Source organism: Mastacembelus armatus, chromosome 16 (genome assembly GCF_900324485.2).
Source record: "Mastacembelus armatus chromosome 16, fMasArm1.2, whole genome shotgun sequence".
NCBI classification, from domain to species: domain Eukaryota; kingdom Metazoa; phylum Chordata; class Actinopteri; order Synbranchiformes; family Mastacembelidae; genus Mastacembelus; species Mastacembelus armatus.
This window is the reverse complement of record NC_046648.1, coordinates 855,183-868,676: the sequence shown is the minus strand read 5'-3', so window position 1 is coordinate 868,676 and position 13,494 is coordinate 855,183. Positions and strand designations below refer to the sequence as shown.

At 46.4% G+C, this 13,494-nt stretch overlaps 1 protein-coding gene across 6 annotated transcripts in view; it reads right to left on the bottom strand.

The window, feature by feature from the left end:
• fhod3b (formin homology 2 domain containing 3b) overlaps positions 1–13,494 on the bottom strand; it is a 76,173-nt gene that overhangs the window by 8,723 nt on the left and 53,956 nt on the right. For 2 of the 6 annotated variants that reach the window (XM_026293608.2, XM_026293609.1), the window contains exons 6-17: positions 9,478–9,572; positions 8,796–8,907; positions 8,014–8,108; positions 7,524–7,667; positions 7,072–7,319; positions 4,267–4,329; positions 3,805–3,912; positions 3,512–3,646; positions 3,189–3,239; positions 2,151–2,341; positions 1,057–1,602; positions 51–973 (exon numbers count right to left, since the gene is read on the bottom strand). In XM_026293608.2, coding sequence (XP_026149393.1) covers positions 51–973; positions 1,057–1,602; positions 2,151–2,341; positions 3,189–3,239; positions 3,512–3,646; positions 3,805–3,912; positions 4,267–4,329; positions 7,072–7,319; positions 7,524–7,667; positions 8,014–8,108; positions 8,796–8,907; positions 9,478–9,572 — 2,711 coding nt within the window. Of the gene's footprint in view, positions 1–50; positions 974–1,056; positions 1,603–2,150; positions 2,342–3,188; positions 3,240–3,511; positions 3,647–3,804; positions 3,913–4,266; positions 4,330–5,232; positions 5,605–5,749; positions 6,781–7,071; positions 7,320–7,523; positions 7,668–8,013; positions 8,109–8,795; positions 8,908–9,477; positions 9,573–13,494 lie in introns of those variants that run through there. The other 4 variants (XM_026293610.1, XM_026293611.1, XM_026293612.1 and 1 more) reach the window with 4 other exon arrangements.

The following is a 13,494-nucleotide window of genomic DNA, read 5'->3' as shown; positions in this document are numbered from 1 at the left end:
GAATGTCGTATTAATATGCATGCCATAGCAACGGTACAGCAGTAAGTTACCTTTGTGACAGGCAGCTCCTTGGATTTGGACTCAAACAGCTGCTCCAGCTTGGATGTGTCCAGCTTAACTGGCTCCAGTTTGGACCAGAGGGACTCCTTACAGAATTTATGGCTCTTACACTGCCAGTCCACAGGACGCACCTCGTTCCAGAAGAGACGGATGGTCTTCTTCTTCTTCTGGAAGAGAGGCGCCTCCCCTCGACTCAGCTGAGGGGAGGGCGGAGGGATGGGGGCCATGAACGGTGGGGGTGGGGGCATCATTTTGCCAAGCATGGGAGGGGGTGGGGGGCACCCAAACAGGGGTGGGGGTGGTGGCAGGGCAGCATTGCATGGTGGAGGGGGAGGAGGTGGTTTCAGGTCACCTGAGCCCATCATGCTGTCCATATCTAAGATGTCTATGTCATCCTCGTCCTTCAGGTCTGTGAAATCCAGTTCTTTGATCCGCAGCTCCCTGGGCGCTGCCATCAGCTGATCCCAGATATAATCGGACTCCTTCTTAGGGGGTGAAGCCGAAGAGGCGGCGGCTGATGACTTGTCAGTATGTTGCTGCTGCTGGTCTTTGGAGGCCTCCCCCTCTAGAGGCGACGTTAGGCCTTTGACCAAATCTCCAAATCTCTCCGCCACTGCTCGAACGCTGCCCTGATTGTCCAGATGTCCCACCTCCATTTTTTTCACAATTTCTTCTCTGGCCTGTCTGTGAGCCTCCAGCGTGGAGATCCTGCTGGCCAAACTGGCCACAGAGTCGCCGACCTCCGTCTCCTTCTCGCAGTTACATTTTTCCTTCTCCGACTCACCTACATTCCCCTCGTCCTTGTTGGTTGTCGTCTGAGAATAGAGCATGTCCAGCATGAAGCGCTTGCTGTTGAGTATTTTCTTGCACTGGTCATTCACATCTGCATCTTTAACGCACCGAGCCCACTGACCTGTCAATAAGGAAACAATACTGACACAGAGAGAAATATACCCAGTTCATTATCAAGGTGAATATAATCTCCATGGGTCATACCTGCTTCCATGTCATTGGTGAGCTTCTCCTCTCGTTCCTCCCTCTCCAGCGTGCTGCTAGTAGAGGAAATGCTGGAAGCGGAGCAGTTGTCCTTTTCATTCACTTCCTCATTCTGCCTCTCCTTCTCACTCAGCAGTACACCGTCCTCGACATCCCTTTCCATCAGCTGCTCCTTCTCAAATTCCTCCTCTAACTCAACATCCACCTCTCCACTTGGCTCTTCTAGTTTATCTTCCACTACATCAGTTACGTCCACTTCTCCTACCTGCTCTTGCTCCACCGCCTCGTCCGTGCGCTGTTTCCGTTCCTCAAGCTTCGCCTGCTCCCTTCTCTCGACTTTCTTCAGGGCTGACGGCTGATCTGACTCCGGCTCTGCTGCTGAAGTCTCAGCAACATCCTCCGTCTCTGCAGGCGACTCCGTCTCAGTCGGCTGCTCGTCTGGCTCAGGGGGAGGTATCGGGGACTGTTCTGATACTGTTAACTCTGGCGCTGGACTTTTGGTTCTTGTCTGTGGGTCAAAGTTTGGCTCTGAGATGTGTACTGTTCCTGGAAGAGAAATCAAAACAACGTGGAAAAAAAAAAATACTTTAAACTACTTCAGTTGCTTTTACTGTATATTATCTGATAGTTTTCAGAAACATTCTTTGTTTATAATTAAAACAGCTCTAAATTGCTTCCTGACATATCCTAAATTACACTCTAGTCTAAACTCAACATACCTTTTCAGTAATTCACAAAGCAGTCATTACAATGTCTAACCATGGCTCTAACCGTACGACCTGACTGAAACATTAATGCAGTCTCAAAAACAGGACGTTTTGGCTCCTACACCTTTTCTCAGTTACACAAATATCTCCATCTGTTTTCCTACAATAGCCTGGTTTCACTTACGCCTTTTGATATGTATTTATAAAAAAGTGTAGCTGAATCTAATTTCTGTGTGATAATCAGCCAGACCCAGGGTGCGTGTGTGACAGGTGCACGAGCAGCCAGTACTTTCTCTGCCAGCCCTGTAAGCCAACATTACAGCCCTTCGTGCTCATATCACTCGGGAACTAACGATGCTGAAAGAACGGTTGGCAAACGCCGCTCACCCGATGTCTGGTGTGCGGTGGCGACTGTGTCCGCCTGTGTGATCGTGGATGAAGGCGTGGAACAGCGGGATGCTGAACGGCTGGCAGGACTGGAACTCAAACACAAAGTGATCTCAGTCCGTCCTCTGGTGGGCACTCTGGGGCGATCCCGCTCAGACTCCTCTGCAGCTAGCCGCTCTGCAGCTTTGTACCTGCCAGGGGAGACCACGGCTGTCAGATGTCTGGAATCTGATTTAGATGCATGATCTTAACCTTAACCATAACCACTACCTGCCTAACCCTGAACCTAACCCTGACCCTGACCCTAACCCTGAACCTGACCCTAACCCTAACCCTGAACCTGACCCTAACCCTAACCCTGAACCTAACCCTGACCCTGACCTCACCTTATCTTTGAACACAGTGGTCCATTTAAAATTCAGTGCCCCCTTAGTCCTAACCAGGGTCCCAGGGATCAGCTGGAGCCTATCCCAGCTCTCTTTGGGTGAAAGGCAGGGGTCCACCCTGGACAGGTCCCCAGTCCATCACAGGGCCACATAGAGACTAACAACCTCACACACTCACACTCACTCCTATGGGCAATTTAGAGTCACCAATCAACCTGACATACATGTTTTTGGACTGTGGGAGGAAACCAGAGTACCTGGAGAAAACCCACACAAGCACAGGGAGAACATGCAGACTCCACACAGAAAGACCCCTGATGGGTTTCAGACCAGGAACCTTCTTGCTGTGAGGCAGCAGTGCTAACCACTATCCACTGTGCTGCCCCAGATATGGCCAGAGAGAGATAACCACACCATCCATGCCAAAACCCAGCTACATGCTTGTCCTGTTAACTCTGGGACATCTTAATGGTGAGCAGGCCTAAAGGGGCCCTGACATCTATAATTCAGCCTCAGGCTGGGTGCAACTCACTTAACATCTGCTATCAATTTGTGGAAAGACTCTGAAAGCATTCACAAACCTTCCTCATTTCTAGATTTACTTTCACAGCATTATTTCAAATCCATGTGAAATAAGGTGAAATAAACTCACCTTTCCTCTCTGGCTTGTCTGACTTCTTCCCTCTTGTCTACATAATCTCGGCTGAAAGGCAGAAACACAGCCAGAAGGGAATGAATGTGTATAAATAAATGTTTTAAGTATGATTGCCCAGAGGACACGACAAACGCAAAGAAAGCAAACATGGAATTTTAAAATGCTAACACAGGAGAAGCAGAACACACAGTTTTGCAGCCCTCCTGAAAGACGGGGCAGCTTTTATCAGACTCACTGGAGATTTGTGAGTCCAGACTGAAGCTAATTACACAAACCACCACTGACAATACAGATGCTTATGGTACAGAGCAAAAACTAACTTCAAGCGGTTCCTCTCTTCTCTTTCGAGTCTCTGCAGACGCTCCTCTCTCTCCAGACGTCTTCGCTCTCTCTCTGCAGCCAGAGACTCCTGATGCTGCCTGTATGATGAAGTCAGCAGGCCCCCTAAAGCAGGTCTACGCACCCGAGAGAAAGAAAAACATAGGTGACCTTATTAAAACTGAGTGACTGGTTTGCATTTTGGATTTGGTTTTTTTCCCCCCAAGAGGAGCTTTACAAGATGGGGTGAGTGTCCAGAATGAGTTGTGCATCACATGGGAATATCTCGACTGACCTGTCAGGTTTGGAGTCTGGTGAGGAGGCTGCTGAGCCGGTAAAGCGATGGCTGGGTGATGGAGGGGCCTGGTGCCTGCCAGGGTATGGAGTGCCACTGGCACCGATTCTGTTGAAGGAATGGGACAATAAATGCTTTGTTCTTTCCTTTTCCACGTACAGGGCTGGACGTCACTTTAAGAATCTGTGATGTGTCATATTGCACTGAGATGTGACAGTGTTGGATAGAAGTGCTCTTGATCAAAGGTTTTCCTGTGAGGAACGTCATGGCGTCAAGCTGACAGGTACCTGCAGGGGCAGGTAATGGCGACCCTCTCCAGGTCTGCTCTTTTCTAAGAGGCTTTATAATGATTCTGTTGAATTTCACAGCCAATGTGTTTTAGCTACAAACGTGCAACATCTCACTAAGACCGACCACGTAAAGTCCTCGGCACCATTATGACCTGTTGTGTTAGCTGCTTACCTTTCGGCCCAGCAGGGCTTTCTAGCTCTGTAAGACGTAGCCGAGCTGTTTGTATCTGTCAGACTGAAGATGGAAGTCAGAAAAACAGAGGCTCAGGTCAGACATCCTAAAGATGAAACACTAAACTGTTAGTGACACAGACAAGATAAGACAGAGAGACAGCAGCTGAAGGTACAGTAGGAGGGCTGCAGGAGCACACAACAACAAAGCAGACAGGGACAGGACAACATCTCTGTCTGTGCTTCTGATTCTCAATCCTTCGGCAGGATCACTTCTCACTATCCACTTCTAAAGGATGGAGTCATTTCTGCTTGGGGAACTGCTGTGCTAGTCCAGATTTTCTTTCTGTTGCAACAGAAACATGAACATCTACGAGAAGGAGTCTGTGACTCATGGTAATACTTTGAATTCCTTAATACTTTGAATTATTTTATTGACTTGTCTTGGATTAATGTGGTGCAGAGCTATAATAAGAGACAGATGAATGGTAACAGTCTGCAAAATACTTTTCAGAAACTGAAAAAAGGAAGTAATTATAACTTTCCTTTTTCGGTACAAGATGGTTTGGTGGATGACGGAGCTAATGTAAATCAGCTGATGGGAAACAAGGGCATTTCTGGTCACTTTGATCAGACAAACATTTTTAATGGATGAGAGAGAGAGGAGTTCAACTTCAGCATTTCTTACACAACCTCATGGCACAGAACATTTTAGATGAAAGGTTTAAAATCTTAGCATTGCTGTGTCTGCTTTTACTCTAATGCTTCTTGCATGTGTGTGTGCTCAATGCACAGTGAGTTACAGAAAGACACACACACACACACACACACACACACACACACACACACACACACACACACACACACACACACACACCAGTGATGGGAAAGACACGTTTCCACATTTTGAGGTGTAACGATCTGGACGTAAGGGAAGATAAACTGTTCAGCAGCTCCTGCTCTCTACCTGTAGCGCCCTTCTCTGTCCTGGCCCTTCTCACTGTCCTCGGCCCCAACAGACACCTGGCTCTGGCTCAAGTCGGGGCAGGGAGGGAGAGGTCGGGGGTGACAGAAGGGGGCTGCGGTTGGGGAGGCCTGACACTGTGCAGAACCTGGCACTGTACTCAGAGCAACGGGGAAGAGACAGTCAGGTGGCTGGGGAGTAACACAGGGACTAAAGGTCCTCTTTTTAGGTGCCATGGACACAGGAGATGATGCCCTGGTCTTGACGCTGAGATTTTCTCTCTGCCCTTCAGGGTCACTGGCTTTAGGAAGGATGTTGGCCATACACTTTAAGCTCAAACACATGTTAGGAGTGTCTGCTACAGCTGGAGCCACACTAGGATGATAAAATACAAGAGAATAGGAGTCCAAAAGGGAACAACCATAACAACCATATTTTCAAACGGAAGAGAAACTAGGGATACACGGTATGAGCACACTGGGAAAACTGCATCACAACTGGGAAAACCAGTCTAAAATACCTGTCAGCACCCTGTCTAGAAGACTCAGTGACTGGATGACTTTCATTATCTGCCTCTTCCTCATCCTCCTCCTCTCCCTCCTCCTCCTCTTCTTCCTCCTCCTCTTCCTCTTCTCTGCGGTGAGAGGAGGGGTCGAGGGTTGCAAGGAGGAAAGGCAGGTGAGAGGGAAGAGAAGTGGGACAAAGACAACATGAAAACACAAGCAGAGGATGGACCAGGAGAGACAACACACAGAAATGACACGAGTGTCGAGAAAGCATTACAGATGTTTGAAGAGAGACGAGCTCAAAGATGAATAAGAAGGTTAACAGGTTATCATGTCAGAAATGAGCATGCACAGCCAACAGGTACAACTACTCTGACAGCAGCATTAAAGCAGAACAAATAACTGCTCAGTATCAAATAAGTCCCTTCTGTGTTTGAACCGATAGTCTAGGACACTTTGTCGAACACGGATCTGTGGCCAGCTCGCTATTTGGACCCTCGTGGTCGTCTGGGTTTCATTAACAATATGGAAAATGGTGATGTTCAAAGGAGACTTGAATTTCCTGTGGTGGACTGGAAGAAACTAGTCAGGTATCAGATTACCTGCTGGATTGAATTTAAGTACAACTGAAGCCCTGAATTCAACCGGGAATATTAGCTGTGCTACTTTAACAAGCTTGTTCTTAGTGTTAGGCCACTGGATGATGTGACTAAAGAAGAAGCAGTAAACACTGATGATCTTTCAGTCAAAAAGCAAAACAAATCATTTTTTAGTCTATTTCTCAGTTGTTGACATATAATCTACAACAGATTGTGCAATAAAGGGTTACAAAAATCTCCTGAAAGAGGAAACGCTGGACTTTTCTGGTGCTGGTCCAAGCAGCTGCATAATTAAACAAAACTGCAATTTGCTTCTTGCCTGAATCACCAGTTGTTGGTTTTCTGAGTTTGCCATATATAAAGCAGACGGGGATCAGTGCACCGTCACTAAAGGAAGCAGACGGCTCATATCATGTGTTTCCAGAAGCTTCCTATCTCTACCACTGGCAGGAGAATCCAGAGAAACAGTTAACGTCACTCTGCAGCAGAAGTCTGTCTTTACATTAATATATAATCCAACTCTACTTTGGCTTTAAACGGAGCATTATTGTATACAACATTTTGTGATTCCTTCTTTGTTTCAGGGTTTAAAATACACAGGATTGAAAAACAAATCGTGGCTGAAGCTTTTTAAAAACAGGACCAGACCAAGTTCATGGTAAAATACAAGGAAGGATAAAGTTTCTTTTCTTCTCTCGAACATCGTTAATTTTTCAGTCGCTCTCTGTCCGTCTCACCTTTCGCTGATGTCTTCAACGCGTTGGCCACTGAGAGGCAGGAAGCTGTTTGCATGAGCATGAGGGGTGCTGGGTGACGCTGGGGCGGAAGCGTGGCCTCGGTGGTTCTGAAACGAATGTCTCCGGCTGCGTCTTCTCTCCAGGCCCCGCCTCTCATTGGTGCCGCCGACGCTGGCCCTCCGTCGGTCTTTTCGGCCGCTCGGAGGCACCGGCGTTTCGTCGTCACCGTCCTCGTGACGGAGAGTCATCTGGGTGAGACATCAATGAGAAACTGAACAAACTAACAGCAACCTGAGTATAAACAGCTGCTGCAGGTGTCAGAGGTCACGTTTATGACCAACCATGACACACACACACACACACACACACACACACACACACACACACACACACACACACGTTTACATTACAGCTCTTTGTTCTGTCAGGGTTTGCCGTGTAGGTTTACTGACCTCGTAGATGTTGAGCTGCTCCACAAGATCGAGGTCAGTGCCCTTTCTGCTCAGGTGTCTCTGCGCCATGGCTTCGATACCCTGTTCCTCCAGACAGTCCACCATGTCATAGTAGGAGTCCTGGTCTGGAAGCCCTGCCAGAGTCTTAAACACAAACACACATGTATTTAGACAAGAAAATAAAGACTTGTCATATATAACTAATAAGGGCAAGCATGTACCCAAATCTTAAGGGTAAATCTTATGTTATGCTGACTGGAGGGCAGGAGTGTCAATATCACTGCTTCTTCCAGGTGATGACCTGATTCAGTCTAGACCTGATTCAGTCTAGACCTGATTCAGTCTAGACCTGGCAGACCTGATGCCATTTTGGAAACAACTGTTCTGACAATAGTATCTCACATTAATGCAGACATGCTAATACAGATGTAGATATAATTGTCATGTAGTGTGTACACACAGCCTGACGATATGGACAGTGTGCACTAACCTTATTAATGAGTGTCATTGCGTACACCAGCAGCTCTGTGTCCACTCCATCCTTCTCATCCAGGATCTCCATGACATTTGACCACAGTTTTGTTCCTGCAGAAGCAAAGTTGAGCAGCACAATGAGAACAAAACAAGATGCAGAGCCACAGTCTGTTCCCTACACCACAGCACAATGCAGAGCTTTTAGAGCGGCAGGTAACCGAATCCCACTGCAGGCAAGAGTTACGGTCCGTCTCGGTAAGCCTCGTTCCACGCATGGCCAGGAAGAGGCTCAGGACAACTGATCCGACTACTGTGTAACACGAGGCCGTCAACTTAACCGCACTAAAGCCACCATGGCTGGCTTGATTAGTGGAGCTGAACAGGAAATCTACCCTACAAGGAAATTTAAATGGAACTTCTGTTATACTGCTCAGGTTTCACTTGGGATTTTGACATATTTGAAGAACGTTCAACTAGCAGGAGTCTATGACAGGAAGCCACAAGTTTAATTTAAAAATGTTTTACTTCACCCAGTGAGTCCACAGACTGTGCCCCTGATTCAATGGACTGACACTGAACGTTGCACTTTCCCCTTAAAAAAGATGGCAGCACTGGAACGACTGTATCTGTGGCTTTAAATTTGCTCATCTGTAAAGATGAGCCTTAACTTCTCTGATCAGATCAATGACACATGAGTCATCGTCATCATTGAGAGACTACTGACAACCAATCCCTTCTTGTTTTTAACAGTTTACTCCTGTAAATTGAGCCGCGGGCTGATCAGCCTCGACCTCTTACCTCTTTTAGCGTTCACAGCGCTCACGGCCTTTATGAGCAGGGCGGCATTAGACTCTGTGTACTCCACAAACACCAGCAGCAGCTTTAGCGCCGTCTTCACCACCAGACGGAACTGCACCGGTACGCAAACAGAAAAAGACAGTTAGTGCCGAAGACACAGGGCAGCATCAGCCTTAACAACCACGGGTCAACACGGCACAGTACGTACTGCCCCTTCAAACTCCAAACACCAAATGGCATCATCACACAGTGTAAAGAGAAGCTTTTCCTGTCAGAACAGTCTTGAGAGGTTTGATAAGAAAGTAAGTGTTGTCTGACACTGACAGCTAAAAGAAACATCCTGTACAACAGTGAAGGAACATGCAAATAGCATAAAGGTAGAAATGACTAGAATACATAAAACAGGAACTGTTCAACAGTTTAACAAAAACATACCAGTATTTACTCAGGAAGGCAGAAAAGCCCTTAGTAAGAGGAGAAAACTGTGGGATGAGCCACTGCAGTTTCCTCATCTGGCCACTAGAGGGCTGAAGCGACTGGGGGTTGGCTGCATGACATGACTAGTGAACTAAACGGTTCAGCATTGTCCCTGCACAGACGGGGCTGCTGAGTTGGCTTCAGAGTATATCTGCTGCAGAGCTGTGGCAGGGACCTTGTAAAAATGAACCTTCATTTTCTTTACCTTGGATCCAACCAGGGTGTAAAGCCACTGGACCGTTTCACTGTGAGATATGAGGCCATTCATCCCGTCCACATACAGCATGATCTGACCAAGAGCTGGAAAAAGAAACAAAAGACAGAGGGAGACAGAGAGAAACAGAGAGGGGGGGGGGATCTTGGTTAATCAGCTGCTATTTTAGTTCTTTTCTCTTAAAGCACATCACCACAGCAGTAAGAGCGTACTCTGATTGTTCTTTTCTCACATAAACGGCTTCTGTTGGCAATTTGTTTGCTTCACAATGAATGTGACATATTTAAGATGAACAGAGTAATATCCTGCATTTATAAGAGGTCAGCTTGTTTGTTCCGTCTACACAACATTACATTGTCATAGATATCACCCGTGAGATTTTCACACACGCACCCACACAAATACAGAAACTGGGGCCTTGTTAGGAAAAAGGGTGATTGACTTTCCTCCTCTCAGTGATTTTATTTACCCACAAAACTTTGCAAAATTAGCTGGAGACCTGAAACAAAAAACAGTTGTGTCTCCTTCAAGTAAGCAGACACAACTTAAGGGAAAGTATTTGAGCAGAGTGTCTCACTGGATGATAACATGACTTCCATCTGTAACAGGATCCATAAATAAGAACGTAATAAAAGCTGAGGGATCCCAGCGAGGGCCAGTAAAAGTGTAGAGCTTCTGTTAAAGAAGGGGGAAGGGAGGCAAACAGGACGGAAACAGACAAAGCTCCCTGTAAAAGTATATTGTGCTTTTTAACAGCATCTCAGTGGCTTTCCACACATTAAGGGTTAATGCAACTGGATGCTGATAGGTTAGCTGACATAGGGAACGGTTTTACATTTCTTAGAGAAAACTCTACGGATCTGAAGGGGGTGACTGCTGTGATCAGAGATGCATCGGCTGCCAGGTGTGTTACACTGACACACCAGGTGATCTGAACAGATCTCTGACCAACAACAAGATAAAAGACTTCGACGTACTGGATGCTCCTGCAAAGCACACCGTCCATTCTTCTCTTGCTACTTTGCAAACAGCTTCTTATGTTATGATGAGAGGCTGCAGCTTGTGTCATATATTTTTCCTCTGCTCTTCTCCAGAGGGGCATGAAAATCCACGAAAATGCTGCGGATGAGCCAAAATTCCCAGGTGCAGCTGCTGTGTGTGCATGTGCTGTGTGAGAGTGTGTGGGTGGACACCACTGAGCGTGTGTGTGTGTGTGTGTGTGTGTGTGTGTGTGTATGTGTTGATGGCCCACTGCTGCAGGAGCAGAAGTTCATCTTTTATCAATCAGGGTTAATTACTCACAATATGTCAGGGCCATAGCTTCCTAACAGTCATCCCCTGGTGCAAGCTCAGGGCCCCGTGTCACAGCCGTCAGCAGCGGGGACAATATGGCACATCACAGCAGACCACATCAGAGTGTGTTTACGAAAACATCACTAACCCTCCTCAGTCAGCATGCACCCTAACCCTAACCCTAACCCTTTCCTGTAACTGCCCCACTTCTTATGGGGCCACTGGTGACAGAAGAGCGACAGCACTAAAGATATGAGCTACAACTGGCCGACAGACGGCAGGACTGATATTTGGAAATAATAAAAAAAAGATCTCCATTTGTGACTTTCACTGGATGAGTAATGAGCCACAGGTTTCTTTTCCAACTGGTAGCCGGTGTCTGACCTGCAATATCATCAGTGCACAGACTTTTATCTCCTGGCTGCACCTGTGTGCAGTATCTGCAATGAGGGTTGGAGGAATGTTCATTGAAAACAGGGCTGAGAAAAGATAGACGTCCTTAACGAGGCTTTTAAAAGTGTCATTACCCAACGTGAATGTGCTGCTGCTGACAGATGACACGTTATGATTGTTACATCATTCCTCACATATTATCCTGGCATCTTACAGATGTGCCCATTTAGCATTCAGCCAATCAGAACCAATCTATAGTCTATGAAAAGTCCATTTATTTCAGTGAGCAAAATGATATTTAACCACACAATCATTATCTTTGCTCCCAGATTTATTGGAAATGCTGCTTCATTAAGCTGATATTTAAGTATAGTTCAACCTTAGGGAGGAGAATCCACATGCACTGCAGTTGCCATGTAAAAGCTCATGTAAAACAATAACGAGGAAATGTTTTATTATGGGAAAGTGCGACCCTCAGAGTCTGGTCAGAACACTTTAGAGGAAACATCTCATCACTCTCAAAGCAATCATCTTTGTGAACTGCAAATGGATCTGGTTTCCAAACACTTATGATCAAATTAGTCGTGAAACTACTCCGGAAAATGAAACACAACCTGTGTGGTGCGGTCCAGGATTTCAAGGTGCGATCAGATCATTAAACTATGCTGTACTTTTGTGGAGAGCCGAGACTCGGTCCGGAACCTGGGCTTTGTGTTTTAAACCCTCTGACAGACAATAACTTTGCAAGGGGAGTAATAAGAAGAGCATGTGAGTGCTGAGTCTGTACAGGACTCACTTCAAGCACTGATCTGGGGCCAAAAATGTGGGCCTCCATTTGAGTAATCATGAGCAGCTCTACAATACCTCACACAAAGTACAACAATAACATTGCTAAGTCTTTTTGCATGTATGTCACGTAATGAGACGCTGGCAGACGATGAGCTGCCTTTAAAGCACAGTGATTAGAATTTAAATGTAAGCCATTATGGGAAAGGACAACCGAGGAAGAAAGATTTAGGTTCAAAGAAACTTGGAAGTGGTCTGTGAGCAGCCCGGCATCTGCGCAGCACTCTCACACTCCATCTCATTCAATACTTACTATACATTTGCCTTTAGAGTAAAAACAGTATCAGTCTGCAGAAGGGAACTACAGGCCTGCTGACTGAAGGAGTCAGACCCTGTTTGTTGTCTGAAGCAAAACTCTGAGTGCAAAAGTGAGGACTCGAGCAACTGAGGCCCGTTGGACGTGTTCAGGGCCTCTCCCTCTCATAAACCGCAGCAATTATCTTCCACAGCCCCAGGAATGTGCAGGAAGGGCTGCTCCCCAACCACTGCGGAGGTGAGAAGGACTCTTGAGGTCTGTGTGGCAGCACCAGCACAAGCTGACTTATACTCAGACATAAAAAAGGGCAAACTTATTTATGAAGATGCAAGAACTCAAATCATCGGTTTCCCTACTACAGATCTGTTCACTCCCCCTGCAGTCAGCAGTCTGACCCTTTGGTTTCATTTACGTTTTGGAATTTATCAAAGCTGGGTTAGCCAAACCGTCTGTCAGCACGTAACATTTATTTTACCAGGACTTTGGGACAGCGGCCAAATCTGCATCCCATACAGTGCAACTTAGAGCCTCTTATCTTGTTATGTTCTGCATTAGCCGGGGGCTGCACTCCCAGCTCAGAAATCTGCCCCTCTGTGCCCACATTAGCTGGACGTGCTTTACTGCAAAGGTCTGCCAAAGACTTTTTATGTAGATTCTTGCTCTACTATGTCAACGCAATTATAGTAAATGATTTCAACAGTGGAGCGCCTACACTGGATTCTGGGCAGCGACACAGGCGGCACTCAACCATGACCTGTGAGTTCCCTATTGGTGGTGGCCATTACTGATAGTGACTCACCAGGTAAATTAGAGAATATTTTCCTCCTGACAAGTGAAAATCAACATTTTCACTGTGACTTCAGGTTTTGATATTTACAGCAACTTCTGCCTTAAATTCTGTATTTTCCAGACTATAAGACCGTTTAACTGTTTTTAGTCCCCTGGCTTTCTGTGCTGTCATTACTGTTATTTTGTCAAATAGTCACTAGCATTAGAACACACTCTTGACTCAATGGAAGATAATAATGTTCTGCCAAAAACATAAAAACCTACACGATGCGGTGAAAGCGCCGCCCAAAACAAAGAGCTATGCAGCAGACGTCAACCTGCAGGTAGCAAAGTCTGCAGGTGAGTGTGGCGTTCAGGAGGACACGCTGCTTCACCTTCCCCACGAAACTGCATTTGGTTGTTGTTAATATCAGAACAGCGACTATTCAACC